Source organism: Macaca nemestrina, chromosome 3, assembly GCF_043159975.1.
Source record: "Macaca nemestrina isolate mMacNem1 chromosome 3, mMacNem.hap1, whole genome shotgun sequence".
Taxonomy (NCBI): Eukaryota; Metazoa; Chordata; class Mammalia; order Primates; family Cercopithecidae; genus Macaca; species Macaca nemestrina.
In genome coordinates this window covers 100,729,068-100,743,883 of record NC_092127.1, presented here as the reverse complement: position 1 = coordinate 100,743,883, position 14,816 = coordinate 100,729,068, and the positions used below count along the sequence as shown (strand labels likewise).

The window sequence follows — 14,816 nt, the reverse complement described above, 5'->3', positions numbered from 1 at the left end:
TTTAAAAAATATTTATAAATTATGCCATCAGAAATGTAAAATATTATTTTACATTATATTACAATATTAAAGAACCCACTAGAAACAGGGATTTGGGGGGTAGTAGGAAAAGCATACTTATAATGGCTAATTTTACACCCCCAGAGAAGTGTTGGGCATTTTTGCAAGAATCTTCTCTGAACCCACTGATCCAGATGCTTAAAGCAGCCATCATCTCTCAGCTGCTTCATTGGACTGAAACCGAACAGGATCACTGTAATGTTAAAGCTCTTCTAGGAATGTTGAAAGAACTGCATAAGGTAAGGGTTATTCTAAAGGAATGTATGTACTGTTTTATTTAATCAAAATCCCTTAAGTCTCAACCAACTGGACTTCTAAGAAGTCAAATAAAAATTATGAGGAGTCAAATGTTTTTTAAAGGAATGTAGAAAAGGGAAATGTTTGACATAAAACAATTAGGGATTTAAAAGTTGAGAAACTTTAGGAGGACTTAAGATGTTTTGTAATGGACTTCTTTCATTAAGAAAAAATACACTGCACTTGTAATTCTAGCTACTCTGGAAGCTGAGGTGGGAGGATGGCTTCAGCCCAGGAATTTGAGGCTGCAATGAGCTATGATTGTGCCACTGTACCCCAGCCTGGGTGACAGAGCAAAACCACATTTCTTAAAACAAAAGTAAAGTACACTGAAGATACTGCTACATGTAACAACATACAACAACATGGATGAATCTCATCAACATAGTGACGAACACAAAACACACCAAAAATTACACTGTCTTCTTTTATAAGAATTTTAAGAACAAGCACAGCTAATCTATAATGACAGAAAGCAGAATGGTGTTACCTCTTGGGAAGGGCAACTGGCTTGGAAGGAGCATAGGGGAGCATCCTGGGGCCTGCTAGAAATGTTCCATGTCTTCACCTGGACAGTACTTACCCAAGTGAGTATGTGTATAAAAGCTCACCAACCTGCACATTTAAGCTTTATGCACTTAGTCAATGTATGTTGTAAGAAAAAAAAAAAACAAAACCCAGAATCACATAGAAAAACCCTCCCTGAAACTAGGAGTGAGCCAAAAGACCAAAAAATGACTAGGACAAGCCCAGCTTGATGAGTAGGTGTATCTATTTGGACTTACACACAGGTTACTCCTAGACTCCTGGATGGCAACAGGACAGCTCTAGAGATCTGTGCTGCCTCCCATCTCTAAACTGCTTTCAAGTGAATTTTCTGGCTCAAAGAGCTACAGTGTTTGAGCCATGAGACTGTTTATCTTGGCAGGTTCTCAGATACTCTCCAGGATGTTTGGGTTCTCAGGGACACCTGCTCCTCAGCTGGGCACCATGGCCTTGGCTCATTGCCTGGCCCTCAGGGTTGAGGCACTGGATAAACACCCTTAAGTAACTTGGTGGGGGACTTATCACACTACACATGTGTGATTTTTTTTTTTTTCTTTGAGACAGAGTATAGCTCTGTTGCCCAGGCTGGAGTACAGTGGTATGATCTTGGCTCACTGCAACCTCTCCCTCCAGGGTTCAAGCAATTCACCTGCCTCAGCCTCCCGAATAGCTGGGATTACAGGCACCTGCCACAACACCCAGCTAATTTTTGTATTTTTAATAGAGACAGGGTTTCACCATGTTGGCCAGGCTTGTCTCGAACTCCTGACCTCAAGTGATCCACCTACATGAGCCACCATGCCCAGCCCAAATATGTGATTTATAAATGAAACATATATGTTTTATTTGTAACTTAGTAAAAATTAAATAGAAAGGAAGAAAAGTCCACCGAGGACTATGGCCAGAACAAAGAAAGGGCCCAATGGATACTGTTATATCAACTCAGTCTGTCTATATCAGAATATTTGCTAAATCCCACTGTAGAAATATCAAATGAGGCCATTAGGATTTGGTGTCCACATTCTCTATGGCCATGTCAACATCAGGGTCACCAAGAATGCAAAGTCTGTTTTAGTAGAGTTACCTAGAGTTAGTGGTATCTAGAAGTCACTGGGCTTGGTTACATCATCCTCATTCTGCTTTGGGTGGTAGTCCCAATAAATAGAAATCGGACTCTTGACTAGATCTAAAGATGGACATAAGCGTGTTACAGATGAGTATCTGAATTCCCACAGTGATCAGTGATTCACAGAAGATCTCTTAAATTCCGGAGATGTAGATCAGAGTAATGAGCACTAATGTCTAAGGCAGCTAGGGCAGCACTTCTCAAACTTTAATATGCATGCAAGTTACCTGAGATCTTGTTAAAAAATTCAGATTCTGATCCAGTAGGCCTGGGGTGGTGCCTAAGATTCTGAGAGACTCTTAAGTGATGTCATTGCTGATACTGGAAGAATTTATGCTTTGATGTTCTTGTGCCTAGGAAGAAAAGCTATTAATTAATAATGAATTAGTAATTAAGACCATTACACTGTAATTTACTGTCTTAAGCTGCAATTAATAAACATAATATTTGGTCTCAGTTCTGGAATGGTCTCTAGTTTTGTGGACAATTGGAAGACAATATTCGTTTTACTAATGTTGTGATACAGAAAGCATAATATTAGGTCATGCTAACTTCAGATGTACATCCTAGGACCCAAACATTGTCATCAATCCTCTCTCTTCCCCTCTCCCTCTCCCTCTCCCTCTGCCTCTGCCTCTGCCTCTCCCTCACCCTCCCCTCTCCTCCCCTTTCCCCTCTCCGCTCTCCTCTCTCTCTCTCTCTCTCTCTGTCTCTCTTCTCTCTCTCTCTCTCTCTCTCGTCATTTTTCTTTTTTGGTTTCATTCACTCTTACTATATATAGGGTGTCAGACTAGGGCACTGTTTCTTACACTAACTTTTGTTTTCCTTCTAGGTTAAATTTACTTCTTAATAAAATACACCTCTTTCCCTGGTGCTTTTTAGTACTCCTTGTATTGAAAATCAAGTATTCATTTGGCTGTTAATCTATCCTTGTACCCGTACAACACCGTACAAGTTTCTGTATCTTTATAATAAATATTGATATGTGATAGAGTAAGTTTCAACTTTTATCTCCTCCTTCAGTATTATTGTTGAACTTAAATATTAACTTTATAATTACCTTTTTGTTCCAATTCCACAAATTCCATTTGATTGTGTCTTTGACCTGGTAGTGATTGGAGACAGAATGACAACTTTACATTATTGAGTCTTCTAAGTCTGATCATGACATAGCTCTCTATTTAGTTCTTCTTCAGTTTCTTACAAAAATATGTTATAGTGTTCTATGTAGAAGCCTTGCGGTTTTTTATTAGATATATCATGAGTACTTGATATTTTATGTGATTATGTATCTTTTTAAAACAGCTTTATTGAGATATAATTCTCCCATTTAAAATATACAATGTCATGCCTGTAATCCCAGCACTTTGGGAAGCTGGGGTGGAAAGATTGCTTGAGCTACGGAGTTCAAGACCAGCCTGGGCAACATAGTGAGACCTTGTCTCTATTTTTTAAAAAATAAAAATAAATAAATAAATAAAATGGGCAATGTAATACTTTTTAGTATATTCATGGAGTTGTATAACCTTTACCACAATCAACTTTACAACATTTTTATCACCCAAAATGAAGCCCTATACCATTAGCAGTCACTCCCCATTCCCCCTCAACTCCCATCCCCTTACTCTCACCCCAACCCTAGGCAATCACTAATCTACTTTCTGTCTCTACAGATTTGCCTATTCTGGACATTTTATGTAAATGGAATCACACATTATGTAGTCTTTTTCAACTAGCTTTTTTCACTTAGCATAATGTTTTCAAGGTTCATCTATGTTGGAGTATGTATGAGTACTTCATTCTTTTTTATTGATGAATAATATAATGCATTGCATGAAATACTACATTTTATATATCCCTTCCTCAATTGATGGGTATTTGGGTTATTTCCACTCTTTGGCTATTATGAATAATGTCACTATTTAAATGTCTGTACAAATTTTTATGTAGACATATGTTTTCATTTCCCGTATATACCCAAGAGTGGGATTGCTGGGTCATGTGGCAACTCTAGTTTAATCTTGTGAGGAACCAGCAGACTGTTTTCCAAAGCAGCTGCACCATTTTGTATTACCACCAGCAATGTATGACAGTTCTAGTTTCTCCACATTCTTTTTTTTTTTTTTTTTTGAGACAGATTCTTGCTCTGTTGCCAAGGCTGGAATGCAGTGGCACAATCTTGGCTCACTGCCACCTCCACCTCCCAGGTTCAAGCGATTCTCCTTCCTTAGCCTCCCAAGTAGCTGGCATTACAGGTGTACATGTACACCCCATGCCCCACTAATTTTTGTATTTTTGTAGAGACAGGGTTTTACCATGTTGGCCAGACTGGTCCCGAACTCCCGACCTCAAGTAATCCACCCACCTCAGTCTTTCAAAGTGCTAGGATTACAGGCATAAGCCACTGCACCCGACCACTTTTCCACATTCTTGTCAACACTTGTTATCTGTCATTTGGATTATAGTCAAGTGAGTGGGAAATGGTATCTCTTTGTGATTTTGACTTGTATCTCCTTGATGGCTAATGATGTTGAGCTTTTCTTTTTTTTTTTTTTTTTGGAGACGGAGTCTCGCTCTGTCGCCCAGGCTGGAGTGCAGTGGCCGGATCTCAGCTCACTGCAAGCTCCGCCTCCCGGGTCTACGCCATTCTCCTGCCTCAGCCTCCCGAGTAGCTGGGACTACAGGCGCCCGCCACCTCGCCCGGCTAGTTTTTTGTATTTTTTAGTAGAGACGGGGTTTCACTGTGTTAGCCAGGATGGTCTCGATCTCCTGACCGCGTGATCCGCCCCTCTCGGCCTCCCAAAGTGCTGGGATTACAGGCTTGAGCCACCGCGCCCGGCCGATGTTGAGCTTTTCATATGCTTATTGCCCATTTCTGTATCTTATTTTGAGAAATGTTTATTGAGGTCTTTTGTCCATTTTTAAATTAGATAATTAGTCTTTTTATTATTGAGTTATAAGAGTTCTTTACATATAGTTGTAAGTCCCTTATCAGATATACAATGTTAATATTTTCCCATGTGTTGTTTTTTCACTTTCACCATGGTGTCTTTATGCACAAATGTTTTTTATTTTAATGATAAATTCATTTACTTTTTCCTCTTAAAAGTTAAATTTTTAACTTTGTCATTGATGTATAGAAACGCAGTAATTTTTATACATTAAGCTTGTTTTTAACAATCTTGTTAAATTTACCTATTAAAACTAATCTCTTGATTCCTTTGGATTTTCTCTGTATAGAATCATATAACTTGAAATAGTAACAGTTTTGTTCCTATTTATTTCTCTTTACTTATTTCATTGACTAGGACATCCAGTATAATGTTTTATAATCTTACTCTGATCTCAAAGGGAAAACCTTAACATTCAGTTTTATGTTTTGCTGTGGGATTTTTGTAGATACATTTTTAAAAGGTTAAGGAAGCTTCATTCTATTTCTAGTTTGCTGAGGGCTTTGTTTTTAGATCATGGATGGATATTGAATTTTATTAAATGTTTTTTCTGCATATGATGGCAAAATACACAGATGGGTTTTCAACTGTTTTAACCTTATTTACTTGAAGTAACACAGCTTGCTCATAATGTGTTATAGATTTCAAAGATTCCATTTGCTGATATTTTGCTTATCATATTTGCATCTATATTTATGAGTGAGACTGGTTTGTTATTTTACTTTCTCATAATGCCCCTGTGAAGTTTCTGGACCAGGTAATGCTAATCTTATGAAATTATTTGGGGAATATTCTTTTTCTATTTTATGCAAAAGATTCTGTAATCCTAGCATTTTCCTTAAATGATAAGTAGAACTAATCTACAAACCTTTTTGGGTCTGGAAATTTCTTTGTCGACAGTTTTTTAAATTATGGGTTTAATTTATTTAACAGCCACAGGATTATTGAGATTTTCTATTTTTTTCTTGTATTGCTGGGTATTTCCCAGGATTTGTCTCTTTATCTAAGTTTTCAAATGTCCTATTTTTATCTTTTTAATCTCATCACAATCTGTAGTTTTGCCCCATTTTTCATTCTTGGGGTTTTTTTGGTTTTTTTTGTTTGTTTGTTTGTTTGAAAAGTCTTACTGGGAAATTGTTTTTTCTTTTTTAAAGAAGCAGTCTTTTCATTTGTTGATCTTGCTCCTGTATATTTGTTTTTTATTTCCTTAATTTATGTTCTTAAATTTCTTATTTCCCACCTTCTATCATTTGTATTAATTTTGTGTGATGGAGGCATATTTAGATCATTGATGCTTCCTCTAGGAAGCCTTCTTGAACCTCTTAAGTCTTTCCCCAATCAGAAACTGTATCCTAAATGCCTGGTAACTTGTTGTTTTTACCTACTAGACCACAGGTTGTCAATCTACACCGAAGGGCAGTCTCCTGTTTTGCAAATACAGTTTTATGGGAATAGATCCACATTCATTTAAGAAAGGACATTTTAATCTAAAGATTTGTCCCATGCTTGACAAAATAATGTGTGCCAAGTTAGTATTTATTAATTAATGAACGAAGTGCTGAATTTGTTAAAAGTACCTTGGATTTGTATGGTGCTTTTATTCTCAAAATCTAGAAACTGTTTCCAGTAAATCTATGCCCTAAAAATTAGTTTACTAATCCACACTGTCAGCATCTTATCTTTGACATTTCTTCATGAAAATTAAGGAAATTATAGCTCAGAAAATGGAAACTTTATAGAACTCTACTTCATTACTGAAAAATGTTTTCAGTTTAGAGAGCTCTCTTCTTATCTGTATGACAGCCATACATATATATCTATATATCATAGATTAAATCACTTATTGATAGAAAATGAAATTCACAGGTCATATTCTCTTCAAGGTAAACAAAGCTAACTGTCGACTACCAGAAAATACTTTCAACATAAATGAACTCTCTGACTTATTAAACTTTTATACAGATAGAAGAAGACAGCTCTTTCGGGATAACCACATGGTAAGAATAACATTTTTACTTCTGAAAATGTTCATATTTTAAAGGAGGACACATTACTGTAGTATCTGTTAAGGTACTCCTTTGATAAATCAAGATTTGAAATTTTTAAAATTACAATGATAAATTTGCTAAATTTGATGATCACTGAAAACCTAAATATATTTTAATCATAAAACAGATGCACTTTTTGAAATTTTGTTTCTAAGTAATTTGGATTCTTACAAACAGATTTCTGAGGCCAGGTGCAGTGGCTCACACCTGTAATCCCAGCACTTTGGGAGGCCAAGGTGAGCAGATTGCTTGAGCCCAGGAGTTTGAGACCAGCGTGGGCAACATGGTGAAACGCTGTCTCTATCGAAAAAATACAAATACGTGGTAGCACGTATCTGTACTCCCAGCTACTCAAGAGGCTGAGGTGGGAGGATCACTTGAGCCCAGAGAAAGAGGTTTTAGTGAGCCAAATTTATGCCCCTGCAGTCCAGCCTGGGTGACAGAGGAAGACTCTGTCTCAAAAAAACAAAGAACCACAAAAACCAGATTCCAAAAAAAAGGCAATAAGGTAAAGGAAGTAAGTTTTTTTAAATTGTTTTTAATTATCAAAACTATTATCTCTCTTTATTTTTTAGATACCTGCAGAAACCCCCAGTCCTGTTATTTTCAGTGATTTTCCATTTATCTTTAATTCGCTATCCAAAATAAAATTATTGCAAGCTGATTCATGTATAAAGATGTGGGTATGTATGTCTTCTTTTTTAGTGTGAAAAATTTCAAACATATATAAAAAAGAATATATTTCAAATATATCTTGGTGATGGGTATAATGAATCCCATCACCAAGATTCAGCAATTGTCAACATTTTGCCACACTTTTATCTATCACTTTTTTTTCTTTTGTTGTTGTTACTGTTTTTGCTGAAGTATTTTGCAGCAAATTTCAGTTCCAATGTCTTTTCAGCTGCCCATAATTCAATGCATTATTTCTGGTTGTCTTACTCGTGTTCACTGTGAGATTCATGAGTGGTTCAAGTGGCAACCACTTGATTCTTTCATTGTTTCCCATTAACCTTTTATTTAATAATTTCATCAATTATTTTCATTAAGGTTTGTGGTATGGCAATACTTCTAATCTTATTCGTTCCAAAGTCATTTCCTGGAATTAGTAAAAAAAGAGCTTTTCCTTATCAGTCAGGGTACTTGGTTACTCTAAAATGGTTAAAGACCATTCACATAGGAAGGTAGAATAATTAATTCCTATCCCTTTATTATCAAATGTTACCAAATTACCCTCTATAGAGATTGCAAATGCCTCTTCCACATGCTATTCTCAGCAATGCAGAGTATTATCAAGCTTTGTGATCTTTTCCATTTTGATGAGTTAATCATGATATTTCATTTTGATTTTAATTTAATTTCTCATTGTTATTTAATGGTCTAGTCCTCACTTTCTTTATATAATATCTATTGTTTTCCTGCCATGAACAACACTGACACTATCCAGTAAACTGTTCTTTTCTTCTCTCTTTCCTCTCCTCCTCTATCCAATTTTAATACTGTGTTCTTAAGTGCTAATCTTTGGATTAAAAATATCTCCTTATGCTTCTTGGAGCTTGATTTATAAGCTCCAACTGATATTCTTTTATTCTTAAATAATGTCTATGAGTCAATCAATAAGTTTATATTGTTTTCTACTTACTTTCACCCTTCTGCTTCTTTTCAGGTAGTTGTGTTAGTCCCACATAAGATTTACATATTATTTGGTTTCTTTTATCACCATCAGCCTTAGTTCTTAGTTAAGTATATATAATATCATCCCCTTATTATGCTAAATTGTCCAAACTTTTTTTTTATTGCTGAGGCTTGTTTTCTAGGTCATTCCTCGTGAAAAGTTTATATCTATTCATCTATGATATTTATATTTTAAAGACTCATAGGAATCAGAACTTATACCCATTATTGACTTTTATTACTAATTCAAAGGATGCATCTGGGTGAAACATAAGAAGTCTGGGATAGAACATGCACAAGAGAAGCCATTTCAGTTATTCAGTCCCTTCTTATACCCCACTAATTACATGGCTTACATGATATTTTCCAATGTGCCATGTCCCATAAATCCATAAATTCCAGGTATATTAATAATAAGCAACCTAGACAGAAAAGGTATATCCTGCTAGTAGCATTCCACAGGTAAGGGCTGTCCCTCTAGTTACTATTATTATTATTATTATTTTGAGACAGAGTTTTGCTCTTGTTGCCCAGGCTGGAGTACAATGGTGCAATCTTGGCTTACCACAACCTCTGCCTCCCGGGTTCAAGCAATTCTCCTACCTCAGCCTCCCGAGTAGGTGGGATTATAGGCATGCGCCACCATGCCTGGCTGATTTTGTATTTTTAGTAGAGATGGGGTTTCTCCATGTTGGTCAGGTTGGTCTCGAACTCCCAACCTCAAGTGATCTGCCCGCCTTGTTCTCCCAAAGTGCTGGGATTACAGGCGTGAGTCACTGCACCTGGCTTATTATTATCATCATCTTGAGATGGAGTCTAGCTCTGTTGCCCAGGCTGGAGTGCAGTGGTACGATCTCTGCTCACTGTAACCTTCACCTCCCAGGTTCAAGTGATTCTGCTGCCTCAGTCTTCCAAGTAGCTGGGATTACAGGCACCTGCCACCACACCCAGATAATTTTTGTATTTTTAGTAGAGATGGAGTTTCACCATGTTGGTCAGGCTGGTCTCGAGCTCCTGACCTCAGGTAATCTGCCCACCTCAGTCTCCCAAAGTGCTGGGATTACAGGCGTGAGCCACCACACCCGGCCTAGTTACTATTATTAGTGTCTATTACCAGCATGTTTACAAATAGATTTGACCAGATCATCTCTTCTTTTATTTCTGAACCGTCTTTTATTTTCCTAACATCCCTGGTAAAGGGAGAAAATAGACTCTTTCCTTTCCAAACCTAACTTTCCCATCAGTTTCCCTTAAACAAGACCTTCCCTTTATGGTATTTTCTCCTATAGCCATGTTTCTCTCTTGGTCATTTGTCTATTCTGCTAGTGAGTAGTCGAGGGTTGAGTGGACAATGGACTCGGGCAGATTGCACATTATGAAAGACTAGGAAAGTCTGAGGACAAGAAAACTCTTACTTTTAGTTGTTATGAGTGAAGCTGGAAAGCGGACTTTATAATCTGCTCTCCAAAGGAGAGATAATGGATATAGTCAAAACTGCAAGCTCCAAACTGGATCACCAATTCAAATGTGTACATGTGAAAAGGTAAAACCAATATATAAAGAACCGGAGTAGAGAAGCTGGAAATTAAGCTAAGAGGCAGGTTTCCCATCCAGCTCTTGGTTATGTAAAAGAAGGTACAGACACCTCTCCCTGCTGTAGTCAGTGGAGGACACTGCTGGCCACAGACCCATGGAACTCAGACCCATGGAACATGTTGCTTAGTAGTCAGTATTGCTGGATGTCCCAGACCTGCAGACTCCTGCAGGGTCACAGGAGGTGATGACCCAACCAGAAAGAAACAGAGATGAAACCTGTTCCTTTTCCCTACAAATCTGGTGCTTAAAAAAAAATCTTAAAGAAAAACTAGAAGAATCTAGTAATAACAGACAAATTTCTTAGTATATAATGGTGGCAGATACTCAGGGCAGGGATTTCCCAACCCCAGGGCCATGTGCATACTTCTCTGAGGTGCTTGTAGAGAGTGAATGTGGGCAAACACACCCAGCCTAGGAACCTGGGGTAGGATAGCTGTTATCCACTGGTCTTGCTGTCACAATTTCAGGACAGGCCCTATAAGGGCTACATTGGTTTGAGTTCTAAATCCTCATTTATTGTCTTTGTGATGTAACTGAAGCCCTTGAGGAGTGTTGAAGGTCAAAGCAAGGATAGCAAGTCCAACACTAGATTTCTAATCTAGAGAAGTTCCAGAGATTAAAGTAGTGAGAGAATGTTGAGAATTCAGAAAAGCTAAAGAGAAGTACTTCAGAAAACCTAAAGAGAAGTACTTAGGGTGATCATAAAAGCTAAAAACAAGTACTATTCAGGGTGACCAGGAGTAATGTTAGATACAAAATGAGGGCACTTGTGGTATATTCTTAGAGAGTTCCCATGGATGGATCATAGTTACTGGAAAGAAGAGTGGATCTTCTCTGAGGAAGTCTGTCTTCTATCTTTTTCCTACAGCTCACATTATCCCTGAGCTCTTATACTGCCTTTATATTACTGAGGATTACAACGCTAATGCTCTGTGTCTTAAGACTGATGGTGGATGAATGTCTCAGCATGTTGAATACGAGTATGGCCTTTAAGGATGATGTTTACTATAATAAATAATCTGAGATAGCTTTTAATAACTTAGGTGTTCATCCATGCTGACTAATCTCCTGTACACAATTCCTAGGTAACCATAGTTTCTCTGGTCCTACAATCACTTCATCTTCCATAAGGCAGATATGTTGTCCGTTTTCTTAAATAATTACAATGTGAGTGTTTACAGCAATGGCAGGATTAAGTATATACTACACAAAATGTTTACTGGAAGTATTAAACAATCCCTGGGATTCCTGAGGCAAAAGGAGAAGCCAACTAAAAAATTTATTTTTCCAGATGTCAGAAGAGAAAGCATACATGCTTAGGCATGAAACAATTCTGCAAAAAAAGGATGAATTTCCTCCATCACCCAGATTTATACTTAGAGTCAGACGAAGTCGCCTGGTTAAAGATGCTCTGCGTCAATTAAGTCAAGCTGAAGCCACTGACTTCTGCAAAGTATTAGTGGTACAGTAACAAGTCTCACTGAACATTTTTACTTCTGTGGGAGGGATGCATTCATATTATGTAATAAATGCTCTCTTAAAAGAGCCTGCATTTGCAGCTATGGTTATCAATCTTTTGGTTTCCAGAATTCCCCTCTTACCCTTCAGAGAATAGCAATGGGATGCTTAATTGCACACTGGGCTATGAGTTAACTGTTACTGATGACTACAAAAATGCTGCATAATGAAACATCCCAAAACTTAATGGCTCAAAATGACAATAATTTATTTCACAGATCTGCAGTTCAGTGGAGGACCTGCTGGGCTAGGCCAAATTCATCTGGGTGGCTTTGCAAATTTTGTCTGAGATTGTGTACATGTCTGGGAGTTGGCTAGGGATTGGCTGACCTAGGCCTGGCTGGAGCAATTTAGCTCTGCTTCCTATGTCTTTCATTCTCCTCCTGGGGCGAGCAAGCATGTTCTTCCCACAGTAGTGCCAGAGGTGCAAGATAGCAAGACCAAACATTGCTTTAGTCAAAGCAGTCATAAAGCTGAACCTAAGTCAAAGGCTAGGGAAATATACACAGCCTCTTTAGTGGGAGGAACTGCAAAGTCATATGCAAAAGACATGGATCACGGAGGGGTGAAGAATTGGGGCTCTAATGCAATCAAACTGCTAGAGGAAGGGATACTTTTCCTACATGTTGGCTCTAGTTTCATCAGTTAAGACCTTCCACTATATGAGTTTCAATTCTAGCCATCCTTCCTTTTATCCTTTGTGGGTGCTTATAGGGTTTTTACTGTGTGGTACCTCAGCTTATTTGCCCTCTTGAGGCTACAGAATAATGACTAACTCTGTAGGTAAGAGCTGCAGTCTGTCCAGAAGGGAGTGGATTTTCTTGATGTCAGCCGTGAGAGGAAGAGTTGGGCTGTTAGAGAAAAAATTGGAACCTGGGAAGTGGGACTCAGATAAAAAGGGATTTTCCCAGCATGTGACTCCAATGGAAAACAAAAACTACTTTATAAACCAGGCTTTCTAGTTATATGTCTCCCTTCATACCTATTTTTCTTTAAATCTTAACTGTAAGGAAATCAGTAGAAAAGTATTCCCCTTATGGGAGATGACCAAGGGGTAAAAAAAAGTAAACTTCAAGCCAGATCAATTAAAAATACAGACTCTGAACAAGGGCAAGGTTGTCAGGGCCCATCATGAGTGAGTCCTAACTGTGGCATAGACAGGCTAGTATAAATGAGCAGAAATAGGAAAATGAGAAGTAGGCTTAATTTGTTATTGGGATATTCAGAAGGGAAAGTGGGGCAGGCCCTTAAACATGATGGTGTGTTGACTGAAGCAGCAGTAGACAGGATTTCCCAGGCAAAGAGAGTAGAGAGAGAACCAAAATCCAAGAAACAAAAATGAGTGGTGCTTATCATTAAAAGATAAAAGTAAATTACTGAAGAAAGGATGTAGAAAAGTAGTTAGAGACGTGGGGGAAAACCAAGATAGTACATAGCCATAAAGTCCAAAGGTAGAGAAAGCTTTTAAAAACAGGGACTGGGACCAGGTGTGGTGGCTCACACCTGTAATCCCAGCATTTTGGAGGGGCTGAGGTGGGTGGATTACCACCTGAGATCAGGAGTTCGAAACCAGCCTGCCCAACATGGCAAAACCCCGTCTCTACTAAAAATACAAAAACTAGCTGGGTGCAGTGGTGAGTGCCTGTAATAATCTCAGCTACTCGGGAGGCTGAGGCAGGAGAATGGCTTGAACCTGGGAGGCGGAGGTTGCAGTGAGCCGAGATCGTGCCATTGCACTCCAGCCTGGGCAGCAGAGTGAGACTCCATCTCAAAAAATAAATAAATAAATAATAAATAAAAAGAGGGACTGGTTAATGCTGATTTCTCATTTGAGAGCTATGGGCAATCTGCTCTGCTGGTTTCTGAAAAGGTCTCATGCCCAGGCATACTGGGATGGCTGTTTTGCAGAAGCCCAAATAAGAGTATAGACAGGAAAAAACAAATACCTGTTGACTGGAGCCAAGGCTGTGAAGTCTGAATGATGAGACGGACAACAAGATAGAATAATCAGGGAATTTAGGGGCGCAAGGGTTTGAAGCACATCAAAATTTGGTTTGAGATACTGGTCAATGCAACTGGTAAATGCTAACTCTCACTAGAGTCCCCCTTCACTTGGTCCATGTGGCAGTGTAAAGGATGCATACAACAATCTGAGAATAAATACATTCATGGCCTCCACTGCTCAGCAGCAAACTGAGGGAAGACAGATTGCAAGGAGGTAGGGGCTATGTGATTCTAGTAATTCTAGAGCCTGCGGAAATGGAGGTTTAAAACTTCCATAAAGTTCAAAACACTGTATTTTAAGTCAGGATCTGGGACTATGTTCTATTCCTTTAGGTTGAATTTATTGAAGAAATTCGTCCTGAGTCTGGAGGGGTTAGTTCAGAGTTCTTCCACTGTATGTTTGAAGAGATGACCAAGCCAGAATATGGAATGTTCATGTATCCTGAAATGGGTTCCTGCATGTGGTTTCCTGCCAAGGTAAGTCTTTTCTTTCTTTTCTTATGTTTTGTTTTCCCCAGAACAGAAAAGGCACCCCATATACTGCAACATTAAAACCATAGATAGTGGTGTAAAATTAGGTCATATAGAGCTTTGCTACTCTTATTTTGATAGTACTCGTATGGGTCACAGAGCAGCAGCTCTGGCATCACTTGGGAAGCTGTTAGAAAAGCGGAATCTGAGGCCCTACTCTACACCTACTGGATCAGAGCATGTAAAATTTTATAAGATCCTTGGGTGAAGCACATGCACATCACATTTTTAATGGTTTTAATAAATTATACTTGAGATATAATAAACTGCACATATTTAAGGTGTCTAGCTTGGCTCAGCCTGGTGGTTCACACCTGTAATTCCAGGATTTTGAGATGCTGAGGTGGAAGGATTGCTTGAGTAGCTGGGACTACAGGCGTATGTCACACCAGGCTAATTTTTGTATTTTTAGTAGAGACAGGGTTTTGCCATGTTGGCCAGGCTGGTCTCAAACTCCTGACCTCA

At 38.4% G+C, this 14,816-nt stretch overlaps 1 protein-coding gene across 4 annotated transcripts in view; it reads left to right on the top strand.

The window, feature by feature from the left end:
* Positions 1 to 14,816, top strand: part of LOC105479640 (HECT and RLD domain containing E3 ubiquitin protein ligase family member 6) — a 64,735-nt gene that overhangs the window by 38,282 nt on the left and 11,637 nt on the right. The window contains exons 13-17 of one of the 4 annotated variants that reach the window (XM_011737721.2): positions 145 to 299; positions 6,864 to 6,977; positions 7,604 to 7,711; positions 11,590 to 11,760; positions 14,154 to 14,297. In XM_011737721.2, coding sequence (XP_011736023.2) covers positions 145 to 299; positions 6,864 to 6,977; positions 7,604 to 7,711; positions 11,590 to 11,760; positions 14,154 to 14,297 — 692 coding nt within the window. The remainder of the gene's footprint in view (positions 1 to 144; positions 300 to 6,863; positions 6,978 to 7,603; positions 7,712 to 11,589; positions 11,761 to 14,153; positions 14,298 to 14,816) is intronic. The other 3 variants (XM_071092603.1, XM_011737722.2, XM_071092604.1) reach the window with 3 other exon arrangements.